Below are 25,525 nucleotides of genomic sequence, written 5' to 3'. Positions count from 1 at the left end.
TTACTAAGTAATAGAATTTAAGTGATTTGGTGATTGAATTATAAGGAAAGTGCATTCGCCTTTCAGATTCGTGGTAATAAAGCTAATACTAGGTATAATAGGTTTAATGCGCTATTAGTCTGCTACAGGCTTATAGGCTGCATTATCTCCATTTTAAAAATTTAGACATAAAACGTGAACACGGAAATTAACGAAATTTGTACTTAGTAGGTAATTTAAATCTATGTACAACTTTTGTACTTGGATTCCTCACGTTTGCCGGCCAGTTACAGCAATTACTTGTAATACCAGTCGTCCGTCAAACACACGTAGCTATCTACTCGTATACAACGATAGACGTAATTCCATGCCTCTGACCAGCGAACGCGTAGAAGCCAGTTTAAAAACAATGTTGCAAGGTAAAAAATATCTTACATCAGTAAGAGGTGGCTGACTGGCTGACTTGCAACTACCGCCGCCCGCGTCATTGCAAAAAAAAACACCGCAAACCAAAAATACTGGTTTCATGGCGCGAATTAAAAATTTAAAAGTACTTTTCAATTGGATATAATCCAATCTTAGAGATACGTTACGCAGTAATATGCATACGGTTGTTATATCTGTGGAATACGTAATTTTTGAATTTCATTGGTGCATAACTAACGTGCGTCTGTTTTTTCTTACTCCTTAATAGCTCGTGCGTGTGGCATGAGGCTCAAACAAGTTTTGTAACACCACCATTACAATATCATACGTCAGGCTGACTGGTAAACTTGCGGTTTGCTACGAAAAACAAGAGATCGAAACTGGTTGACTGAAAAAAATTAAGCAGACAAAAAAGCAACGTCCGTGAAATGTTAGATGGGTATTTATTATACAGGTTTAAATTTAGTGTTGCATCCGAATGCTTCCAATTAAAATCTACGTGTTGTTGGCGTGTCCCTCGTACCATGAAACATGAAACAAGCATTCAACAAAGCATAACTCATACGATTTAGAGCGAAGAATATTTCTTAGCGCTAATGATAATTTTAAATGACTTATCGCATTTAACACTTCAAGTTTCTTGCATTTTATTAGTTCCTGCTGCTGCTATGGAGTTAAACGTTCGTAAATTAAATATAAGTAATGAATCAAGCTATGATCATAATTATAAAATATTTATCTCTCCGTCCAAGTGAATGTTTCTCCGACATTTATCTCTAATAAATCACAGTTTCCTCAATATGTCCATCAACTTTCATCTACGTGCGTTCGGAGCTCCATACATAGGTAGAGGTACTCATTGACCTGGATTTCGAACGAAATTTATGTTTTAGCGTTTTGTTCTTTGCGGGCAAGGTTACGCGGCAAAAACCTTTCACGGGCGGATCGATGGAGACGTAGTGTTGCGACTTTTGTTCCAGTTTACGTTGACAACACTGCCTACTGACATTGGCAAGCGTCGTGGAACTGGGTAGCTTATAACAGATGTTTAATTAGTCCCATACTTGGTAACAGCTATTATAGCACGCCAGACACCGCGTCATCTGGCTAGCAATGCGATGGTGTTGTGTAGAGCCGTATCATCCTTAAAGCTAACCAGAGAAGTGCCTAGAGGCTGAACTGCCCATTAAGTGACAGCGGCGCTAATAAAATTTAGAGGCGCCTATGAGGTACTTGCCTAGAGCGCTCACTAGATTTAATCCGCCTCTGGTGTTGTGATAGGTCTACAGCTCCGTTCAACTCTCCGCCAATCTTTATGTCTTTCACTTTGCACATTCCGATGTCCTAACGTGTCCGTCTAGACTCTAGACCACCTAGTACTTATTATCTATTGTGAATGGATGAATTAACACTAACATAATAGGGTAGTCACGTAATAATCAGATAGCTATGGTCTAAATTGGTACTCTCTCATTGCTGTTTTATTCTAGTTGACGTTGACTAGTATGCGTTCAAAATGAAGTTTCAGAAAAACACATATTTATGTCGGTAATAATGTTTTATAAGCAACCCATAAAGTAACAACAAACAGAAGACCTTATCTCACCGATTTTAAAATTGAATTTCGTTTGGTTACAGATTTGCAGTTGGCAGCAGAACTCGGCAAAACCCTGTTGGAAAGGAACAAGGAACTCGAGACAGCTCTGCGTCAGCACCAGAACATCATTGAAGATCAAACACAGGAAATCGAGGTAAGCAGACCTACCTTACTTGAGACTCTAGTATTTAATGGTTACCTAAACTATTCCTAAGTACTGATTGTCCTGAAAACAATTGTAGAACTGATGTAGGTACTTAAATGACATTTCGGAGCTGCGGACCTACCTAGTACTTAGTTTACCGGGGCTCCGGCTCAAAAAGCAGGAGTAGGAACAGGGTGGTTTTTAGTCAGTAAGAGTCAGACAATCCCTCTCGCCTCGCCCAAGGCGGGAGAAGTCATTAGATGATTATCCCCCCTTAAAAAAAAAGTACTAACTGTCCTACGACTCCTACGAGTAGGTAGACTATGTAGGTACGTAGCTACTTGAAATCGAGAGACGCAATAGTCGGTCTAGACATCGTAAAGTTGTAAAGGTTGTTGTTGCTTTATGGGTTCAATTCCCACACGAAAGATTTGAGAGTGACGACACGCAAAAGGGAACTTTATTGCAGCACTAATAAACGGTAATATGACGGAATATTAATTATAAACCACAATGGAAATGGCATATCGATATAAAACAATCTGCATCTAAAATAACCATAACAATAACAAAGCAGTTATTGGTAATAGGCACATTATCCCTATAGTCATACACAGGTACAATATAATATGTAAATCATAATGACGATCTTGATTGCCATTTGAACTTCATACCCTGTAATTACATACACTATGAACAGCCAGAGCTATATAAACAAACAATTTCATTCAAACCAGTTCCACGACAAAAAAGTACTTCAAAGTAAATAACATAATTATTCCTCAAAACATTTTAGTAACGTTGAATTATAATGTAAATAAATGTTGTTATTTCAGTACTTAACGAAACAGACGGTCGCTCTCCGTGAGGTGAACGACTCCAGGTTGAGGATCTATGAACAACTGGAAGTGAGCATTCAAGACTTGGAGCGGGCCAACCACAGGCTAGCTGTCGACCATGCCGCCGACAAGAAACACATTAAAACGTAAGTTAATTACAAAGATGTTTATTCCTTATCAGCCAGGGTTATCATTCCGGAATCCCTCACCCCATTTTATCTAATCAGCTTAAACCATGACTCACAAATCAATTTCTGATTACAGTCTGTGCGCCAATATTGAGTCACTTGAGAACAAATGTGAAGATCTACAAAAGACTGTCGATGACCTGAACGCTCAGCTGGAGATCTCCAGGCGAAGGGCAGAACGGAAACCAGAAGTAGAAGTACCCAAAGAAAAAGAGAAATCAGTCGAACTTACTCTAAGCGTCAAGAAGCCTGATGTAAACAGTACACCGATCAAAACGGTAGCACCTCTTCCAGAACTGACCAAAGAGGACGAGGACTTACTCAGGCTAAGCGATGAACTCAGAGAGAGCAAGGTAGCCTTTGCACAAGAACAGAGAAGGGTGACGGAACTGGAAGAACAGTTGGCGTCAATGATCCAGGAGAACAACAGACTAAACGACCAGTTCAGGAACTGGCAACAACGAGAAGATGAACCCAAGTCCATGCATGAGGAATTCGCTATCCTTGAAGAAGTCAGGTAAGGAACACTTTAATCTTTCGCTGTCTAAAATTAGATATATTGGCAAATGTCTAAAGTCATTCTCTTCTGCAGACAAGGACAACTATGCATAAGATGCCTAAGAGGCGTGGAGAGAGGAGACGACATGTCCTCCATGCTAGACGGAGACGACGATGATAGAAGCGCAATCAGCTCTCTAATCCTCCCTCCATCTGGCCAGGACAGTCCACGGGAAGATCTTGTTACTAACAAACTTGTCAAATTCGACGTAAGTATTTGGACTATCCTCTTGCACGTCTTCAAAGAATCTGTTATAGCTTTATTATCTTTTTGTAGAAATTCTTTTCTGTTATTAACAACGTGTACATTTAATCTTCCTTATATTTTCTTGTCTTGTGTAACAACATTAACTCACAGTTCTGCGTAATACGCAAATCGACTAACATCATTAACACGCTAAAACTAATCAATGTGTAGTACAATGTGGAATTCCATTGACAGACCCATACAGTATTCATTTGTACTAGACTGTTGATGCTACTGGTCAACAGTCGATACACGAACCACTTTCCCACTTTCCCGCCGGAGATGATCGTGTTGGATAAATAAAACATTGGCCTCGGATTTCGCCAACAATCTCATATGAATTTCGCTCGTTTCTAGGCGACAAAGCTTTTCCAACTGCCCCTGATGTTGTTGATCACGCTTTGCATATGCATTATGAAGCGCATTTGCAGTAGTTTTCTTTGGATATATCGTATGTAGTCGAAGGTACGTCCATTACCGACTCGTTTTATACTAAACGCGAATAGTGCACGCTGAACGACTCAATGGTGGCGGTAACCGAAGTGTAATAGTTGGTAACATCACTTCGTAACTAACATTGTCAGTGTGATTTATTGTGTATATGTGGGTACAATAAGGATGTGGGATATTAAAACTTATGGTATTCAGAAAATATAATTATAACATAAATAACTATAAAAATAAGTGATGTTAATTATAACACATCGTAACGGCTTTTGTGTACCTAACATGCAAATGATAAATAAATTATAAATATTTTGTGTATTAATATTTTACTAATCACGTCATCACGGAGTAATGGGTGTATTTTTGACTAATCATTATAATTTTCCTATTTAATTATAAGTTGATTAAATATTTGTTTTTATCCAAAGATCATTTTCATGTTCGAAGTTCATTTTTCTTCTGTAAACCTTTGCTAACTTAGATTTCTTTTTCAGTAACAGTTTTGTTGACTTTACATTTATTTCAAATACATGAGCGCCGTCAGAAAGACCTTTGGCAATTTGAAACTCAAAGCATATCTATATAGTAAAGACCTCTCGTTTATAAGATGAGCTATCCATACCTTAACGCCTCCTGTGTCGAGCAAACCATTGAGTATTTTAGGCCAATATTTTATAAATGAACCTATTCCTAATCAATGTCATTCCTACGCTAATTCACGATATCCGTCAATCGACAAATATATTTCCACCAGGGGATAATGTATATTAAGACCTTTAGATTTTAAGATAATATGGCAAGTGGACTAGAATGAGGCCAGTCCTAAGCCATCCTTTCCTCGATTGATGTCGTATAAGATAATTTAGTGATGGCCTAGCAGCTTGAGATTTGATACTGGCCAAGGTTACTAAAAGCGTATCCAAAATTTCAATACTTTCTATACGTCTAGATTTTGTACCATGCTGCCGGCGCCCATGTTGAAATAACTTCATTCGAATAATATCAACACAGTCATATAACAAAGCATTACATGTTTTACAACACATCACAAGTGCTACTACAAGGTACTTTGTTACTGTAGTCTCATTGGTTTCAGAATATTAACCAATAACCCTATTGCTTTACAGAATGCCAAGGAAAAGTTACTCCAAGGTATATGGGCGAACAAAGAAGATGGCCACGATAACCCTTACAGAGAACTGGTGCAAAAGTACGAGGCTCTTTTAGAAGTTCAACTGTCGCAGGTTAAGAACATCAGAAAGACCAAACCCACCACTTTGCCCAGCAACCAGAACCCGTGCGGTCCCCTGTCTCTGCAGGACGAACTACAAACGTCCGGAGACTACAGTCAGTTCAGTGTCAAGGACACTGACGAGGAAAGCGGCCACGGTGAGGAACAGAAAGGAGTCGGCCAAACAAAGAAGGTTGATACCACTTCTCGAAAGAAGATTATACAAACTCCGGACTTCTCGGAAGCAGAGACTTCCAGCTCCGGATTTTCAGATGAAACCAGCAACAAAGCGACGCAGACGGAACGTGAGCGACCGGGCTCTTTCCTGTGCACAATCGCTGACGGTGAGGACTACCGTTTCAGTATTTACGATGACGTTAGTCCCATGGACAGTCGATTCCGCAACAGGCCAGAGTACCGCGAACTATTCAAGGAAATATTTACCATCCTTAAGAAGGCGGCGGAGAACAAAGACGATGGAGAGCAACTGCCACTCCTCGATGATACCACTGCGGGCAAGGTTCCACCCGTCACTCCCGCCAACGAGGAAGCGCCCGGCAACTTCACTGATGATACGCAGAGCGTATTTTCGTCTGTGATGTCTGAACAATCAATTCCAGTGTCTGATATCACCATGCCTGAAACACCAACTCTGAAGGAAAAAGAGAAACCTCAGCCAGAAGTGGTCAAAAAGGAGGAAAACAGTAACAAAGAGAACAAACCAGTGGCGGAAAGCACCACGGAGAAGCCAAAACCAAGCACCACACGCCAGGTTAAAGAGCAAACCCACTCCAAAGTGAGAGACCAGAGCGTGCAAAGGGAGCAAGAAAAGGAGAAAGAAAGAGAGACCGATAAAGAAAAGAAGGAAGACAAAGAACGAGTCCTGACTCCGTTGGTGCGTCAGCCACTAGAATATATAGCGGCCACTAGAAAGAAGTCCAGACATCGCAACCGAAAACATAGCCAAGACCGTCAGGGCGCAGACTCTCCAGTATTCCCGTCGCCACCTAAGATCACGTACCAGAAGTCATCGAACAAGAAGAGGAGGGACTACAGGCCGATTGAGGCGAGTCCCCTTGTCAGGGCAGCCGAGAGCGAGTGGAACGGCTCCACGCTACAGTTCTACAACAGGAACATGAATTCTCCAACACCCAGCGCAAGCGGCCGGACGGGCAAGATTTACCAAGGATGGAACCCCGAGACCGACTCGTGGGACATCAAACAGAGCACGGCGTCACAAGAAATACACAAACTGAGGAAGCTGGAGCTTTCCTACGCAGAAGTATTGAGGAACGCCGACAAAACTAAGCCCAGGCGCAAGAAACATCAGTAAACATTTTAATTCATCGACCCCTCTTACTCTAGTAAGAGTCGAGTGATCAACAGCCATTTGTCATTGCCAACTGGACATAAGTAATTTAGATTAGTATTTGTGATCTGGTAGTGTAACTTTTAATTTTTACCTATATAATTCACAATCACAAATTGCCATAATAACCGGTATAGTGGTATACCAGTATATTTATGTATGTATTCCTATAATCAATTTTAATTTATTGAACTTTCACAATACCCTTCCCTCCGATATCACGTTCGTCAACTTATTTCGTATGAAATATTCTTGCATTTAGCCAGAGCACCTTTGTACGTCTCGAGATAGTTTGTACTATTTTACTGCCTGAAATTGAGTTCAATTCGTTCTATTCTATTGAATAATTTAATTTCTTCCTATTTTAGTCATTATTTTAATTGTATATTATGTATTTGATCATTGATTTGTAAATATGCATTTTTAAGTTAATTATATTTTTTTTAATTGCCATCGATATTTTCGAATATTTCGAACAACGCGTTTTATGTATGCGGGAAGTATTTAATGGAGACAAAGTGAGAGAGAGGTTGAAGGTATAAATAAAAATTTGCATTGATATTAATAAGTTTTTCATTTCTCCTTCAAGAACCATGTGTATAAGTATGAAGTAAGTATAAATTAATGAAACGCTAAATATATTACAACGATATAATTTAAGGTTACTTTTTACATGGATATAATGTATACATGTGTAGGTGTGAATTGCGATAAGCGAGAATGACAGTAGTGTGTCGTGTCGTACGATCGTGTCGTCTTGGCAATGTCACCATCGAAATATTATGCCGAGCTGCTATTAAAAGAACTCTAAAGTCTAAACATAATTTTGAATACAATACATTATAAGTAAAAATATAAGAGTTACTCATAAAATTCAGTTAGAAGAAGATTTTTATACAATTAGTAAAATTAATAAAGTTAAATATCATTTAGATCATTGTCATCATAATTACTAGAAATTCGAAAAAGGAAAGAAAAGAAAGCAAAAAGAGCTCTATACCTAGCAATTAAAACTTAAAATCGACTAAATATTAGAAGAGTATTTTAATAGCAGAACGGTCTAGGAGAAGGGGAGAAAGCGAGAGCTTCACACCGTAACACACATTAATATAATAATCAGCCTACAAAAAGGTATGCATTGACTAAGGGTGAGGCCACAATACTAACTTACGATGACGTCGCACAGGCAAATACTTAGGATACGACAACGTATTAGAAATAGGGTTGTTAACTGATCAAATTCAAAAATAATAATTTTCTATGAAAAAGATAGATGACACAATATTTTTGCTAAACTACCAACTAAGATATCAACAAATTAATCGTTTTCATTTTCAATATAACTGAATATTTCAAGAGTTTTTAATAGAAGTATTAAATACCAAATTTATTTTTGACAGAGGAGACATTTCACTACAATGACGTCGTAGATTTTAACCGCATCGAAAAGATATTGTGACCTCACCCCAACACGACAAACGCGACACGTGCGACACGACACAGAACTACAATTCCAGCTATAATTGGTCTACTTATTCTGTACTTCTAGTTCTCTCTCGACAATCTTGCGGTACTCGTCGAATCCGCCTTCTATACTAGTCACGGAGCCGTTTCCACACACCCATAGCTCCTTGCAGACCATTCGTATTAACCGCTCGTCGTGAGACACCAGAATAACACCGCCCTGGAATAATTGATATTGTTTGGTTAGAACAATAGGATGCTTGGAATAGTGGGTTAAATAAAACAAAAGAATAATAGCTTTTGTTTATTTAAATGGGTAGTGTTATATGAATGAATGTTGTTACGTAATTATGCATCGTCACGCTTTTTATCCCATCTCATGTAGGTAATGCCGTTGTATAATGTACACCCTCTTTTCACATGTAATAGGGTTGTTACGTATATTATACTTCGAAAAAGTAGGCAACGGATATAATGTTATGGTGGCCACATCTAGTAAAACACAGTTCATGAGCCACTCATGTAGACGCACCATAATACTTATTATGCACCAATTATGTTATAAGTTCCATAATTGAAAATTTTAGCTATAATCCAATATGTTAACTAATTGAACAACAACATACCTTTAGTATAATTGCGATTTACATTTAAAGTAATCGAAACGAGAGCGCTTTCGGCGCTCTGATTGGCCGGCTCGAATAAACCAATCAATCAGAGCGCCATACGCGCTCTCGTTTCTATTACTTTAAACGTAAAGCAAACTCGTACTAAGGGTACTGAAGTCTGTTCGATAAGTATCAGCAGCGGCCGTTGCAAACATCCTGGCATAGATGCAGTCTTATTTCAATATTACAAAATATTAATAAAACAGGATAAAAAATAGCTTACCGTATATTTAGTAATAGCCTTTCCTAACGCCTCAATGGTCTCGATATCCAAGTGGTTAGTAGGTTCGTCGAGTACTAGGAAGTTGGGGTTGCCCATGCACATCCTCGCGAACGCCACTCTCGACTTCTGCCCTCCGGACAAACTGGCGATCGTTTGTAACGCGAGGTCGCCACTGACGCCGAAACTGCCCAACTGTCTTCTGTATTCTTCTATCGTTTTACCTGCAGACGGATAAGTATTTAAGTTAATGATTTGGAAATAATTTTACATAGAATTCATAAATTAATTGTTAAGTTGTCGGCTTAGTGAAATAACTGTTTGACGATGAACTGGACTGGACAATCGCGGAATGTTGCTCATGAATATGAGCCTCTAGCATGACTTGAAACTAGTCGAGGTGCTCGTCAAACAGTTACGTGAGTAAGTCGATAATTAATTTAATATGTCTCACGAAAGTTATAATAAAATTATAGAATGCATAATTATAATAATTGACCCGTTATGTTATGTGCCTCATGTAATAGGGGGAGATAGTATTGTTATATGCCAAGCATAGTTCCGGATTATATGCTACTACGAGGATTTTTGGAAAAATGAAAAATGCCAATAGTACTTTGTCCAATTCGTGAATCAAATAAAAAAACCTTTATTCAGAAATCTCGCTTATTACTCGAGAAACGAGGCCATCAAAGAGATAATGGCAATGATTACATTGTATCAGTATTTTCAAAACAAGTCATCAATTAAACCGGATTTTTCCACTTATTACAGGAAAAATTCGATACAAAACAACTCAACAAATAACAATCAAAGTTTTTACTTAAGAACACTAAATTCGTTTACACACAAAAACCGATACAAACAAAAATAAACCATAAACACTTATAAAAAAGGTAGCTCTTTAATTAAAATGTCTCAACGTGCAGAACGAATCAATTAACCTTCTTAAGAAATAGCAACAACAAAAACAAACTAAAATGAGCTTTATAGTTCAAGTAAAAACAAACTGAAATGCACTTTATTTTTTAGATAATAAGGTACATATTTACATACCTGGATAGCTCTTTTGTAAGAGTTCTACAGAATTGACGTTCATTTCCAATTGGTCGACGTGATGTTGGGAGAAGTAGCCGAATTTCAGTCCTCTGTGCACGCTCCGTATCCCACTGGTGGGCGACAGTATGCCCATTATTATTTTTAATAACGTTGTCTTACCGGCACCGTTGTCACCAACCTAGAATAATGCGTAATAAATAATTAGTAACTTATAAGTAGTAACTGTAGTAAGTATTTAGATAGAATAAAACTAAATCTTCGGTCCATAAGTCTATAGGTTTGCATACAATAAACTGAAAAACTTCTAAACAGATTTGTATGCAATCTTCACTGAGGGATAGTCATTATTGATAAAGTTAACTTATTAATTTCGTAAGACCTATTTGCATAATGCGACCGAATTTGCTAAAGAATTTCAGAAATTAAAGTACTACTTTGAGTAATCTAGCAATCAACGACCCTATAGACAAATACACGGCACACCAAAAATCTTTATGATCCTATATACCTCTTTCTTTCTTTATGATAACTAATACAACAAAACATAACAATCTATGAAAACGTAACAAAAACAGCATTATAATCAAATCATTACACGAAATTACATCTCAACTATTGTAGTCAATAACAAACTAGTTCCCACAGCAATTACACTCCTTTTTGTGTAGTCGGGTAAAACAGAAACCATTTACAAGACGATTCATGTTGCCGTGCCTTTAAACTGTCAATCAGGGCCGCTCATTGTAACGTGTTTCTCACGAATCATATAATTATTTAATAAAACGATCATGACATGAAATGAGATCTTAATATTCATGGAATTTAAGTAATCTTGTTAAGTCAATGGAACTAATTATGGTACTTTACATTTAATTGATTGAAATGATCGGAACACGTGAAATGTCTTGAGAGCTTGAGACTACTATCAAATAAAAGGTTCGATGTTTCAGCTCATGTTCGATTAATATTATCCACTATAGTTGGGCCCATTACAAGCGCAACTGTCATAAGTATTTTTTATCAGATCTCTTCCTCACACTTATCCGAGTTGTGTTGCATTGTAAAGTCCTTCGACGTTTGTATTGCCTCAACTATATTCATCAATACATCAAGACCGACAGGTTTCATAATAACAGAGGGCTAAATAGCCTAATCAAACACACAGCATAATTTGGAAATCCGTAACATTATATTACTGAAAACAAAAATTGAATGAACTACTTTCAATACCTTGCTTTGGTTTTTAAAGTCTGCACGGAAATCAAACTAACGACCCGTTCTTTAATGGCCATGTCTTACAATCATTGAACTAAGAGGACAAGACACTAAAACATCACGCCTGTCTCCAATTCAGGTAAGCAGAGAAAATTAAACTCAAACAGCTAATACTTACAATACATATTCGGGACTCGAGCGTCGCGCCAAGGTTGACATCTGAGAATATAATCCTTTCCTTAGTGTAGTAGAATCCGACTTCATTCAGTTGTAGTATAGGTGGCGAGAGTGGCTCCACCTCAGGGAACCGAAGAACAACCTCGATTTCTTTTTCCACCGGTTTCAGTTCGGGCCTGTAAATGGGTAGAAAGATACAATTATTTATTACTATTTATAATATAAAGAAACTGTTTACACACGCCAGACCATAAAAGTAATAGAAAAGTATATTTTTGCCAAAAAGGGTCTAAAAATGAAAAACTGTCAGTAAGCTCTACTATGTAGTTTCAAGTCACAACGGGACGCATATTAATGCGTGGAGTGGTCGTTTGAACTGTAATTTAAGTACTTTCGAAACACAGGTCGGAACCTAGCTTAGAAGTCAGGAATGCATAGGAATTTTATAAAAACAATCAATATTATAAACCTATTAAATATTATTAACCTATACATGGGACTCTTAACACAAATGGCGTAAAGAAGCACATTGTATAGCGACATTACGTGCCATAATGTGCACTTCTGCCTACCTCTTCAGGGATAAAAGGCGTGACGTGGCGTTTATAAAAGGATTGTGAGTATAGTTATATTTTTATCATGTAATATGTCACATAATAGTTAAACTGAATATCATACTCACAGCTTATCCAGCATCTTAATCTTGCTCTGTACGGAGGAGGCGCGGTTGGCGTTGTACCGGAACCGGTCGATGAACTCCTGCGTGTGCGCGCGGTGTTGTTGCTGCGCCTCGTACTCGCGCTGCTGGTTCTTGTGCTTCTCTGTCTTCGTCTTGTGGAACTGCTCGTAGTTACCTCTGGAATCAGGAACATTTTTGTTAAATTATATTTAATTTTTTTATAGTTACATTTACTGTATCGCAAGAACCAAGAAAACATTTGAGAGAAATTTATCAAATGCGTGATTAGTTGGATGTATACCACTGGTTTCAACAATGGTACAGATACAATATTGATTGAATGACTTCAAAACCTTTCAATCAGAAGCAGGTGCATTTTTATACCCTGTAGTTGGGTAGAAAAACCGCACAGCTAAATCGATAAACTACGATAAAGATATTGATATTAACGCTACCTATGGTTAATAAAAAAAAAATACTGTTTCAAATCATAACTGTAAGTCTATCATTAAAACTTAAGACGGGATATCGGAAACTCATACCCCGTCTTAAGTTCTAATGATAGCGTTAGTGACCATATCAGTTTAAAAACTTACATACCTGTAAGTGTCTATCCTCTGTGTGTGTAAATGCATGATATCTGTGGGCACTGTGTCGAGGAAGTTCCTGTCGTGAGACACCACCAGTAGCGTCGTCGGCCAGTTCTGCAGGTAGTTCTCTAACCAGATGATAGCCTTGATGTCCAACATGTTCGTCGGCTCGTCGAGTAGGAGGAGATCGGGTCTGTGGGAGAATTGTTGTTTTAGATACGAATATTTTTGTAAGCTTTATTACTTACTTTTGAATTTGCTGTGTATGTCGATAGTCTTTTAAGATTGAATTTAAAATAGAGAATTGGAAAGTTCCCTTTTGATCTTTGACAAACATGGTGTATGGGTTAAAACTGATTGCCACTTTGGTTTCGTCACAACAAGAATACCTTATTTATCAAAAACTCAGAACATATTGCTTCTTTTTTAGTTTATTTTACCTGTCCGTGGTAAAGACCAAAAACAGGAATTAAGAGTATTATGTTTGTCATAAACAACACTTAGAATGTCTCAAATTTTTTTTCTTACAAGACATGAATACTTTCTCTTCAACAACTTCAACCAACAATGTGATAAACTTAGGTGTGGTATATAACATCGTAAGAGAATACAGTTCTAAACAAAAAAAAAACTTACTTAGAGAACAAAGCCCGGGCCAGTGCAAGTCTCATCCGCCATCCTCCAGAGAATGTCTTGGTGGCTCTGGTCTGCATCTCCGGTGTAAAACCCAAACCGCTGAGGATGATCGACGCCCGCGCCGGCGCCTTGTCCGCCTCTATGTTTTCCAGCTGGGCGTATATGTCGCTTAGCTCATTTGACAGGCTAGGGTCTGTTGATCTGGGGACAAATAAAGTAATATTTTAGTACAACTTCATCCATTCGAAGATATCCACTGCTGAACATAATATTTTCCTGATTTCCGGGGCGTTGGAAGCGATCTATGTCTAGCGGCACCCTGAGAGTTTTAATTAGATGACTAATTTTTATTTTAATGTCCGTCTTTTAGATTGTTTTACGACATTAGACACGCATTTTTTATTTTCTTACGGAAACAAATAATTTTGAAGATATATTGATTTGAAATATCGCGTGTAGGTACTTTGTATATGTAGAAACGACGTAGTTGGTCTTTACTTTATCTTATATGATAAAGTTAAGCTACGAAACTATTAAGTCAAGACAAAAGTTGTCACGCCATATAGAACAATTATTAATATTCAACTATCCTTAACCATATTTTCTATTCTCTAACATAGGTTATGTTACCTTATTTATCCATATGTTTTAATCTACTTAGGCCCATATCGAATACTATAAACGTATAAAATGTTACGGTTTATTTCAATCATTACAAGATACATAAATCAATATTAGCAGTTCACATTTATTAGATTCATTTTGTACTAAAGTTATAACTAAAACATTGTAATATGTATGTTTAATTTAAGTTTCACTTATTCAAGTATTATTTATGTAAATTAATATAATACCATAACAGGTATTGATGAAGAAATATAAATTTCAGATTGCATCAGTTTCCAGTTTGCGTTTGTCTTATTATAAAGTTGCTTAGCAAACAGGTAAATGGTTGGACGAGACCTATACAGTCTGCAATATGGGATGCAATATGTATGTACTTATTATGATTGTTTCCATGGTAAACAAGTTTACGACAAGGCGAAACAAAGACTTACAGTACCCTTAGTACGAGTTTGCTTTACGTTGAACGAAAATGAAACGAGACCGCGTTCGGTTTATCGAGTCGAAAAAAGCAAACTCATACTAAGGATACTGATTATAATATACAATCTCAAATAAGGCAATTATTTAAACTCGGTGTAGTTAAAAGAAAATAAACATGAGATTTTGAAGTCAATGAAGATAATATATGAGATGTTACTTCATTGCAAAGATAGGACCGTTCGTTCAACTAGGCTAATACCCAAAATTAATACCCGGTCTTAATTCATAATCTCCAGATCTGGATCGATATAAACAAATATGGAATATGGAAAAAAGGTGTTATGATTATATTGTAAAGACTTACCCAGTATTAATCATAGTAGTGATTTCCTTCTCACGTTTCAACAAATATTCTCTAGTAGTATCACATTCTAAGACACTCTGTAGTGCTACGGTGTCATCCCCCACCACTTCTTGTTCCACATGTAGAATTGATATATGGGATGGAATCTTTAATTGTTTGGATGCAATCATCCTAAGGAGTGTGGTCTTGCCGAGCCCGTTGCGTCCCACTAGGCCATACCGTCGGCCAAATGCAAGGACAAGGTCGGCGCCTTGTAGTAATACTCTGTAAGAAAAAGTGTTTGATAGAGAAGTTGCTAAAATACATATAATCTATTAATACTGACAATTTATGATAGCAGTATATTAATATCATATTTAATGCTGTCTTATTGGAGAAGTGAGTTTTGAGTTTCAATCTGTGTTGAGACAAAGCAATATTGATATTTTCTATTTAGGTAATAATCTGAAATCATACAGAGTACGTAATAAGCTCGCCCCAAAGAACGACGACTAGTAGGAAAAGTAGGTAATAACTACTAAGAATGTGCCTTCTGCTTACTCATTTAGGGAATAAAGGGTGTGGTGTGCAGATAATTACCAATATACAAATTATTCAGTAAGAATATTTTATGTCACAAAAAGCACTATGTTTTGAGCAGAATTAGTCCTCACCTGTCACCATATGCTATGTCGAAGTTCTCTATCCTTATGTCCTGAGTTCTGTTAGTTCCTTTAGCCTCCAACTTACTATCTTTCTTTGACGTCACTTGTGAGGCCGTAGCAGTCTGAAGTACAGGCACTGCGTTCGGTACCTTCGAATCTTTCTGCTTCTGTTGTTTCTGCTGTAATTTCGCTTCAGCCTTTTCTAATTTCTTTGCATCAACTTTCTGTAAATAAATGTTTGGGAATTACAGGATGTGTATGACAATGTGATTAAAATAATTATAAAGTTTCCATAATATTGTAAGTATGTAAAGTACCTACTTATGGAAGACATTGTATTGTGGTTTAATTGTAACATATTATTACAGCTGTTGAATAATATAATCTTTTGTCTAACACTGACAGAATCAAATAAATGAAAATCTAGCCTTGCTGGACATGTTTTTAAAAGCACTTGCTATAAAAATGTCCTTTATAATTATATTTTAATCAATTACTCCAAATGAATGCGATAATTAATGTAATGGAATGTAAAGAAGTAGAAGTAGTCTCTATAAAAATAATGTAAAACATTGTTTTGCTTAAACTTTACAAAATAAGCTGCCTGAACTAAGACACCTGTGTTTCTGGATATATACCTAAACACTTTAGGTTCACAATACAATTCTTGGTTACATTGTTATAGTCTCTACATACATCACATTACACACACATCTTCACAACTTACCAAATTGTCATCTCTAGTATTTATCCATATACTTCGTAGATCCTCAGTTTCTGTCACAGGTGCGGCCATGGAAGCCAGGTGTATTGGAGCATCCAGTACTTTCCGAGGTCCATTGCTGCTGCCAGGTTTGTCAGGCTGAAGCATATGCAGCAGCTTTTCACATATGTCTCTGTTAAAAGAAATGTATGTATTAGTTATAACAACACATTTGTAACTTGTTAAATCTTCTCAATACGTGTAATTAATGCTTCGAAATTATTTTATTGTTTATTGTATATCACACCAATATTATAAATGTGAATGTTTGTTTGTTCGTTTAGATGTGAATCTATCAATCATGTTGAAACTACTGAACAGATTTTATTGATATTTTGTATAAAGACAGGGTATGATGATTATCCAATGAGAATGCAGGTGTGAAGCCACTAGTTCATCATAAAGCTTTATAATTTTAAAAGGTTTTTCGTTTCATGATTTAGAAGCTATATTAGAATCAAAGCATATAACACTTGCTATTTACTAATAAGAATCTTTATGATTTCTACTCTTAAGAGTGTCTATTCTGTGTCAAGAAATTAAGTATAACAAAAGTTAGAAGCTTAAGCAAAAGTAAGAAGAAAATATTTAAATGAAATGAAAATACCCAAACCAATTATTGTTATTACCCAAAACACTATTGTGTAATCTGTTACATTTAAATTGTGTAACAATTCACATATGATAACTTAGGATACAATTGTTCCCTAGTTATCAATAATTGTGCAATATTATGGCAATATAAGAGCAATGTGAATGAACCTTATATCTTTTTCAGATTTTTCAGAGATTCCTTGAAGTACTTCTCCTACTGCCTCGTAGACTTCTTCCGTGTCTTCGAACTCACCAGCACTGCTGTCCAGTATGTCTGGAAGAAACCAAATTAATTAATTGTCAAAAGTTAAATATAAAAATAACTTACAGTAATCGGTGAACATCCAGCGGTTATATACCTAATATAACCCTTAAAATATCTCTAGATTAAATGCTTAAGGACGATATAATCATAATTCAAAAATAAAAAGTAATATTTCTCTTTATAACCTACAGAAAACATACCTTCAACATATTTCATCAATTCTTCATCAATAAGTGGGAATTGACTTTTAATAAAGTCACCGCACTTTGCCATGTTTATGTTATTAATGTAAATGTAGATGATTTATTTTAAATAAACATTTATTTAATTTATTTTTTAAATGCAATTCTGCAAATGCACAAATCGCCCGATGTCACGTCACGTCACCGAGCAAACGAATGTCAAGCAAATTAGATAAACTGTCAATGTCATTATAAAACGCATAGATACCAATTCAAACAAGGTGAAAAGTAAACGTATTATCGAAAATAATAAAATCTAACTATTTTTGATGTTCTACGCACAAATTATAGCCAAGATTTTAAGAAACATTGAGCTAGTAAAAAATATTCATTTTAATAAATGATTTATTAAAAATATTAACAAAGCCGTTGAACTTTTAGTCGACTATTAAAAAAGTACTAATGCTCAATATCTGATAAATTATTGCTATGGACATTCATACCAGGAGTTGTCAAATAATTTTGACATTACGAATTAGAGAACGCTGTGCAGGAGAATTGTTTTTTCAATAATTATTTTACTCAGCTCATTTGCTATTATGAGATAATACAGCAAATGTAATAAATTTTATACATAAAGTGGATCTTATTTGACATCTAATTCCTTAGACACAGCTAACCATGTTCGCATAAATGAAGTTTTAAAACCATTACTGTGTCTTGTCTGTAACCAGTTGGAAAACGCCCAAATACTCGACACAAAATGGATGAAAACATTGATAGCAATGTTGCTGTTTTGGCTATTTTGGACAACCAATGTGAGTAAACAAACAAAACAAACTGAGTTGTCAAGTAGAAGATTTTATATAACTAATGTTATGTTTTCTTCTATGTCATGAATGAATTTTTAATATTTTGAACATAGGTCATTGTTTACATTGCTAATTTAGGTATATAATTACTGTATTTCAGCTGCAGCATACAAACCAACCATGGCTATGGCAACATATAATCACAGTCATACTATAACTCAGGAAGAAACAGATGTAAATGAAACTAATAAACAAAGTATGTAGCTATATACTTTTGTCTTCTATTTGTTTATCAACAATATTCTCATTTATTCTGTCATTTTATTTATGTTTTTCATATTACAGATGTAATTTGGACAAAAAATGCAACACTAATGCTTTTAAGTTTATATGAAACAAAAATGCACATGCTCGACAACCCCAAAAAGAAATCTAAAATGTGGCTTTCAATAGCAGAAGAATTAAAATCATTGAATGTAGAGGTATTTTTTTTTAATTGTATTCAAGTTGTGCTGTTTTAAAATATTAGACTAAAGAGTTAATAAAACCATATTATATTACAGGTGACAGCAGACCAAGTCAGATGGAAAATAAATGCTCTTACAAAAAAATATAAAGACTGCATTGATAACGGACAAGGAGCAATGAGTTTTAAATATTTTAATGAAATGCATCAAATTCTGGGGCGATACAGTGATAATACTGGTACTTACAGACTAGCCTCAGGTGTTATACAAGGGTCAGATGATTTAGACAAAGATAAAAATAAAAGAAATATGTCCCTCAAAGGCTCAACACCTTTCAGGCGGTTGAGGGCAGAAAGGAGGGCAAAAATAGAATTAGATAAACAATGGCTAGACTATTTAAGGAAACAAGAAGATCAAAAACAATTAAGAGATGAAAGATATGAAAGAAACTTAAGGCTGAGACAAGAGGAATTACAATTAAGAAAAAAAGAACTGGAAATTAAGCAATCATTAGCATTAAAAAAATTACAACTGAAAGAACAAAAACAAGAGGAAATGTTGAAAATTGAGAGGGAAAAATGTGCACTCCTGAGAAAGTTGGTGGCTGATCAAGATTTGATGCGGCAATAAAAACAAAATAATTTTGAGCTGATTTGTTTATAAATGAAATATGCAATATAATACAACTCTGTTCATAAATTCAAATCTTACATGTGAGATCAAATTTTTATAATAATTATTTATTTATGTGATAATACTTACATTACTCTCTTAATTCATATTTTTTACAATTGAATTGAAAGTGTGAATATCCAAATTTGACTTATTCATGTTCTTCCAAATGATCATTTTCATTGACACAATAATTATGTAAAATACATGCAGCTACAATGGTATCTGTTATAAAGGCTATATTTCTATACACAGTAAATAGTTTTATTCTCCTAAACCTTCCCTTGAGCAGACTGAATGCCTTATCACTTAATTTTCTAGTTGATAAATGTAAAGAGTTAAATTCCCTCTGTTGTGGTGTTAATCTCTTGTTTTCTCTAAATGGTGGCATCAGCCATGGTAAAGAGGGATAACCTGAATGTCCTACTAGAAAGGTATTATGTGGAAATAGAGCATTTCTATTTTGAGATGCAGTATTATACAATGGTGACTTCTTCAGAACTCTAGTACAATTAGAAGAGCCAGGTTCTCCACAAAACACATTAGTAAACCTAAGGTTTGCATCAATTGTAGCTTGAAGAATCACAGAAAAGTATCCTTTAGGATTGCAATATTCTCTTGCATTCTTGGGTTTCTCTATTTTAATATGTGTACAGTCAATTATTCCTACCATATGGGTAATTCTAGTCTTAGAATGAAATGCATCACAGATGTAACTTATTTCTTCAAATGTTTGAGGCCACTTTATGGCGTCATTTAATTTGGTAAGTATCCATGCAACTACTCTCCTTATAACTCTGAATGTAGATGAGATAGAAATGTCGAATCTTGTTGCGATTGGAGTTAGTGGCTCTGAATTTGCAATAAAAGATAAAAATATGTAGAAGCAAAGCTTAGGTTCCAATGGCTTTAATCCGAACTTATGAGAGGCTATAAATCCTGACTTCTCCAGTTCATCTGAAACAAATTTATTATTATTTTTATATTGTCTTAAAACGATTTGTGTATTTTGATTTGTACTTCAGCAGTTACCAATGAGCCGGTACGCAGTTTTTCTAGATAATCTCATCCGATTTTTAAATTCCGCATCTGTCCATGAGTCTATGATGTGTAAATAATCATCTACTCGTTTCCGTCTCAGTCTTATTAAATACTGCATTAAAGGGAAAAAGAGTGTGTCTTCATCAGCATCACTCATATCCTCATCTTCAGAAACATCTTGTTTTACAGTACAAACATCACTCCATTCACTTGAATCACTTTCGTCACTACTAACTGCGGTTTCAGTTAACCAAAGAACAAGCTTTTGTTTATCCATTTTACTTCAGTAATATATTTTGATAAATAAACAACATTTATTTATATTTAAATCTTAAAATCTACAAAATGATTGTGCTGTTGATTGTTGTTGAATGTTGACATTGACGACGAGCGACGGAGATAGAGCTATTTATTTGTGTGAAAAAAAGAGATGAATAAAATAAAATGTTCAAAGTATGTGGTACAGAAACCCGAACATTTCCTGACAGCTGCTTTTGACGTACCTGTCAACGTCAAGTGTCAAGCTAATCCCACATCCGTCAACGGGACGTCAAATTTCATCTTCACTGTCACTGCTGTTTGTTTTTATTGATAAAATTTCATAATTCAGGATTAGTATTACAATCTTTAATATATGCTTTATCGAGATCTAACCCATCATTTTGTGATTGATTTTTATCAATGATATTATAATAAGTGAAAATCATAAATCCCATTGACTACCTAATTTCAAAGAAAACTTCTATATAAATAATTGTTTGAAATGGATGTTTGCGAAGCTACTGACGCATCATACTGTATTTTAGAAGAAGGCAAGAGAATATTTATTTATTAACTCTCAAAAGCACTATTTATGTGAAAAAACTATACACAGTATCAAGCTTGAGTATAGCTAATCAACTGCAGAAATGAAACTGCATGCAAGCATAAAATGTATATAATCTTGAATAAACATTAAATCAAGTTCTATATTTATTTTCTAGCTTCCCAAGATAACTTGGAAATCTGTGAAAGCACCAGTGATGTAAATACTAGAAATACAGAAGGCAAACTGAGTGATGGTACAGAAAAACCTTGTAAGTACCTATACCTTGATAGATTCTATTATTCCAATTCTAATTTGCTTATAACCAGCCAGTCCTGAATTCTTTGGACAAAGAAGCAAAGCCTATTTTGAGTAAGGACTGTGTGGCTGAAATGATTATAATGATGAAATTAATTATTCACAGGTGCAGTATGGACATTGAATGCTACAACTACTCTTTTAAAATTGTATGAAAATAAATTAGAAATGTTAGAAACACCAAAGAAGAAAACCAGGATCTGGATCGCTATATCACAAAGTTTAAGTGAATATGGAATTGAGGTATCTAACATACATTTCTTTAACTAACCAATGAGTTTAATTAGGCTCCAGTTATTTTTAAATTTAATCAATCACCAAGGCCTCTTCTTGCACTGAGGTTTGGGCATTAATTACCACACTTGCTCAATGTGGGTTGGCGAATTCAAAGTTATATTTATAAATTTTATTATAAGTCCAGGTTTTCTCACAATGTTATGTTTCACTGTTGTCAGTGTGTACAATTATATTTGTAACAGTAAAATTTAGCAATCACTTTTCTTTCAGATGACTCCAGATCAAGTCAGATGGAAAATAAATGCCCTCACCAAGAAATACAAACAATGTGTTGACAGCGGACAGCATGATAAATTCAAATACTTTAAAATCATGAACGACATTTATTCACAGTACCATGTTGACTGTGATTCCTATGCATTAACAGAACTTTTACATAAAAAGAAAGATAATAGAAGTGGAAATGATCAGAATTCTAAAATGAATCAAGAAAGCAAAGCTGTTATTGAGATGCGGAAAATAAGGTTGGCCAACAGAATAGAAAGTGATAGATTCCAAGGAAAAATTCAACTGGAAAAGCAGTGGTTAGAATACTTGCAGAGACAAGAGGAACAAAAGCAATGGCGAGATGAAATCTATGACAGAAATTTAAAATTGCGAGAAGAAGAACTAGAGCTACGGAGAAGAGAGTTAGAAATAAAAGAGACATTAGAATTGAAAAAGATAGAATTAAAAGAAAAAGAATACAGAGAAACACTGCAGATAGAAAGAGAAAAATGTGAATTGTTGAAGGAAATGTTTAGTAAAAGATATTAGAATTAAATTCATTTACTAAAGTTTATTTATTTTTTTTATATTTTCTAATTTGTTCATCAAATTTTTATTTAACATATTAAATTTTATACCACCCACACCCTCCTACAACTATACTTACTGTAGGGCAATGGCGTAGCTATAATTTTTTATTTCTTCACCAAAGCTAAGATGTTTTTTTTTATATGACGAATATTTTAATTATTGTGATTTGTTCGTTAATTATTCTTTGATAATTTAAGGCGCTTTGCACATGGAGCAACTTAAGTTGAGGAAACTATCAACATTTTAAAAGTTTCTTGTATAAAGTTGATAGTTGCTATAACGTTTACGTTTGCCGCAATTTTATGGCAATCTGTGAGCAACTTTCATAACCGAGTTGCTAAATCTACGCAGCGTTCAGTGTGACAATGGATATCGAAGAAGCAGCACTTGTTCTCATTTTATTACGTCGTCGCCGTCGACGGCAACTTTAAAAAAAAGGTAATTTAAAAAACTAAAAACCCGACTGCGTTTCTTTATAATATTAAAATGAAAAAACCTTAAAACAAGAAAGTCATCGTAAAATTTAAGCAGTCGGGACCCATTCTTAATATAAAGACATTGTGAGGGCACATACGGCTGGCTTTCTAGAATGGGTCCCGACTGCTTAAATTGTTTTTTAAATTACTTTTTTTATTTTATTTTTTTTAGGTTTATGTTTTTTATTTTGATATATCCAGTGTCACTATCACAGTAAATACGAATCCAACGACACCTCTCAAGTCAAAATCCATCAAGCCGTTTAGGCTGCAGAGCGTGCCAAACAATTATACATACATACATACATACATACATACACTCGAAAAACATAACCCTCCTTCTGGCGCAGTCGGGTAAAAACCGGTAATTTAACAGTTGCTAGTTGCGGCAATTAGGAACTATCTTAGTCATCGATTACAGCAACTGAAAACTGTTGACGATTACCGGAACTCGAAACTCGAGTTGCTATGTGTGCGCGGTTCAATTGAAATATATGTAAACAGCTAGTTGCCAGTTGCCAGTTGCTCCAATAGTTGCTCCATGTGCAAAGCGCCTAAGCTACTTGAAAAGCTATATTTTCTTTTATCTCTACATCTCCGTTTGCTAAGCAAGTAGGTAGGACCTTACTATATCCTATAGGTGCATTTTTTCAAGTACAAACTTAGGCACAATGCCAGTTCGGCCTGTTTTATAACGACAAAAATTCGAATTCAAAATACAGGGTGACTTTGAATTCGACGTATTCCTCTCGGGAGGTGATAATACAACTAATTTCCTACAAAATTAGCCCTGAGGTCCTTGGGCGGAAAGTGGCTAGTTTCTGAGATATTCAACATTTTTGGTTTTGGTAAAAAAATCCCGAATTGTTTACAAAAACATCAATAAATAAAAAAATACTGGTTGGATTTTAGTCGTTTTAGTTTTAATCAGTTGCCAATACATCAGTTATCATTTATAAATACTAATAATGGCACAAATATCATTCGTTTTAAAATAGCAAGTAATTTCCTATCAAATTTTGTTTTGTGTCACTAATTTGGTCGATAGAAAACTGGATTTATTTCAAAAAAAATATATGACACTAAGCGTACAAACTATTAGAAAAACTTCCTTGGTTTATTAGCTACCCAGAAACATAAAATTATTTACAACATTCTCAAAAATAAATGAATTAATTGATGATAAGTAGAGTGTAAAGAGAAAAAAGCAATTTCAAAAACATCTTTATTTGCAATAATTTGTTCAAAGTAACCTTCCCTACGACGAATACATGCCCGAACACGATTCTTTATCTCTATGACGGTCACTCTTGGACTGAATATGCGTCTAATTTCGTCATTATCTTCAAATATGTTTTGGAGAAGAATTTCGATACACGGCCTATTCCGTCTGTATAAACAAGGGACTTTATGTAAAAATCAACCGGCGTTAGGTTCTGGTCATTGTGCATGCCATGTAGTCATGTAGTGGGACCGCCCTGTCAATATAACACGTGGGAACCGAGACAATCTACCATTGCCGCACAGTAGATCGATAGTGCTCTGATCAAATTATCACAATATCCATTATTAGCCCCAAAAAAGTCAACGAAATCTAAAAAAGCAAAACCAGCAGGTCCACGGATACGGTTTTGATTCAAATGTTTCGATAGGTATTATTAATAATGACTTGATTGGGCTCTACTTTTCACCCAATAATTTAAATGGTGAGAATTAAGATGAATTTTTAAGTAATGAGCTAGGATCATTGTTTTAAATTTGAATTTAGAAACAAGATTATGAGTTTATTCGAACACGACGATTGTTTAGTGCACTATCGAACTACTGTGCGGCAGTGGTTGGATACATCGGTTTTCAGGCTTTGGATTAACAGGGCTGTCCCCTACATGACTACATGGCATGCACAATGACCAGAGCCTAACGCCTTTTGATTTTTACATAAAGTCCCTTGTATACAAACGGAATAGGCCGTGTATCGAAATTCTTCTCCAAAACATATTTGAAGATAATGACGATATTCAGTCCAAGAGTGACTGTCATAGAGATAAGGAAGCGTGTTCGGGCATGTATTCGTCGTAGGGAAGGTTACTTTGAACAAATTATTGCAAATAAAGATGTTTTTGAAATTGCCCTTTTCTCTTTACACTCTACTTATCATCAATTAATTCATTTATTTTTGAGAATGTTGTAAATAATTTTATGTTTCTGGGTAGCTAATAAACCAAGGAAGTTTTTCTAATAGTTTG

At 35.3% G+C, this 25,525-nt stretch overlaps 5 protein-coding genes across 8 annotated transcripts in view; 3 read left to right on the top strand and 2 right to left on the bottom strand.

The window, feature by feature from the left end:
• LOC118267337 (cerebellar degeneration-related protein 2-like) overlaps positions 1-7,594 on the top strand; it is an 89,115-nt gene extending 81,521 nt beyond the window's left edge. For all 4 annotated transcript variants that reach the window (XM_035581274.2, XM_035581273.2, XM_035581272.2 and 1 more), the window contains exons 2-6: positions 2,044-2,156; positions 2,984-3,132; positions 3,251-3,691; positions 3,767-3,941; positions 5,554-7,594. In XM_035581274.2, the coding sequence (XP_035437167.1) occupies positions 2,044-2,156; positions 2,984-3,132; positions 3,251-3,691; positions 3,767-3,941; positions 5,554-6,990 (2,315 nt within the window). In that variant the 3' untranslated portion in view covers positions 6,991-7,594. The remainder of the gene's footprint in view (positions 1-2,043; positions 2,157-2,983; positions 3,133-3,250; positions 3,692-3,766; positions 3,942-5,553) is intronic.
• Positions 7,595-7,663: 69 nt separating this feature from the next.
• On the bottom strand, positions 7,664-17,816 carry LOC118267339 (ATP-binding cassette sub-family F member 3). The gene is made up of 12 exons (XM_035581275.2): positions 17,612-17,816; positions 17,315-17,420; positions 16,517-16,685; positions 15,799-16,013; positions 15,146-15,409; positions 13,735-13,935; positions 13,109-13,291; positions 12,512-12,685; positions 11,831-12,005; positions 10,435-10,615; positions 9,382-9,602; positions 7,664-8,710 (listed from the first exon to the last, which is right to left on the bottom strand). Exons 1-12 carry the CDS (start codon positions 17,682-17,684, stop codon positions 8,555-8,557), a joined length of 2,118 nt encoding a protein of 705 aa, XP_035437168.1. The 5' UTR covers positions 17,685-17,816; the 3' UTR covers positions 7,664-8,554.
• Positions 17,817-18,123: 307 nt separating this feature from the next.
• Positions 18,124-19,525, top strand: LOC118267149 (uncharacterized). Its single transcript, XM_035580960.2, has 4 exons — positions 18,124-18,411; positions 18,566-18,661; positions 18,751-18,887; positions 18,969-19,525. Exons 1-4 carry the CDS (start codon positions 18,357-18,359, stop codon positions 19,500-19,502), a joined length of 822 nt encoding a protein of 273 aa, XP_035436853.1. The 5' UTR covers positions 18,124-18,356; the 3' UTR covers positions 19,503-19,525.
• Positions 19,526-19,530: 5 nt separating this feature from the next.
• LOC118267148 (uncharacterized) lies at positions 19,531-20,942 on the bottom strand. Its single transcript, XM_035580959.2, has 2 exons — positions 20,577-20,942; positions 19,531-20,501 (listed from the first exon to the last, which is right to left on the bottom strand). Exons 1-2 carry the CDS (start codon positions 20,860-20,862, stop codon positions 19,696-19,698), a joined length of 1,092 nt encoding a protein of 363 aa, XP_035436852.2. The 5' UTR covers positions 20,863-20,942; the 3' UTR covers positions 19,531-19,695.
• A 206-nt stretch (positions 20,943-21,148) lies between these two features.
• Positions 21,149-22,781, top strand: LOC118266948 (uncharacterized). The gene is made up of 4 exons (XM_035580611.2): positions 21,149-21,397; positions 21,569-21,661; positions 21,815-21,951; positions 22,216-22,781. Exons 1-4 carry the CDS (start codon positions 21,349-21,351, stop codon positions 22,759-22,761), a joined length of 825 nt encoding a protein of 274 aa, XP_035436504.2. The 5' UTR covers positions 21,149-21,348; the 3' UTR covers positions 22,762-22,781.
• The last annotated feature ends 2,744 nt before the right edge of the window (positions 22,782-25,525 follow it).

The sequence above is a fragment of the Spodoptera frugiperda genome, chromosome 23 (assembly GCF_023101765.2).
Source record: "Spodoptera frugiperda isolate SF20-4 chromosome 23, AGI-APGP_CSIRO_Sfru_2.0, whole genome shotgun sequence".
NCBI classification, from domain to species: Eukaryota; Metazoa; Arthropoda; class Insecta; order Lepidoptera; family Noctuidae; genus Spodoptera; species Spodoptera frugiperda.
Note: the sequence above shows the minus strand (reverse complement) of the source record. Positions and strands in the feature narration are given on the sequence as shown.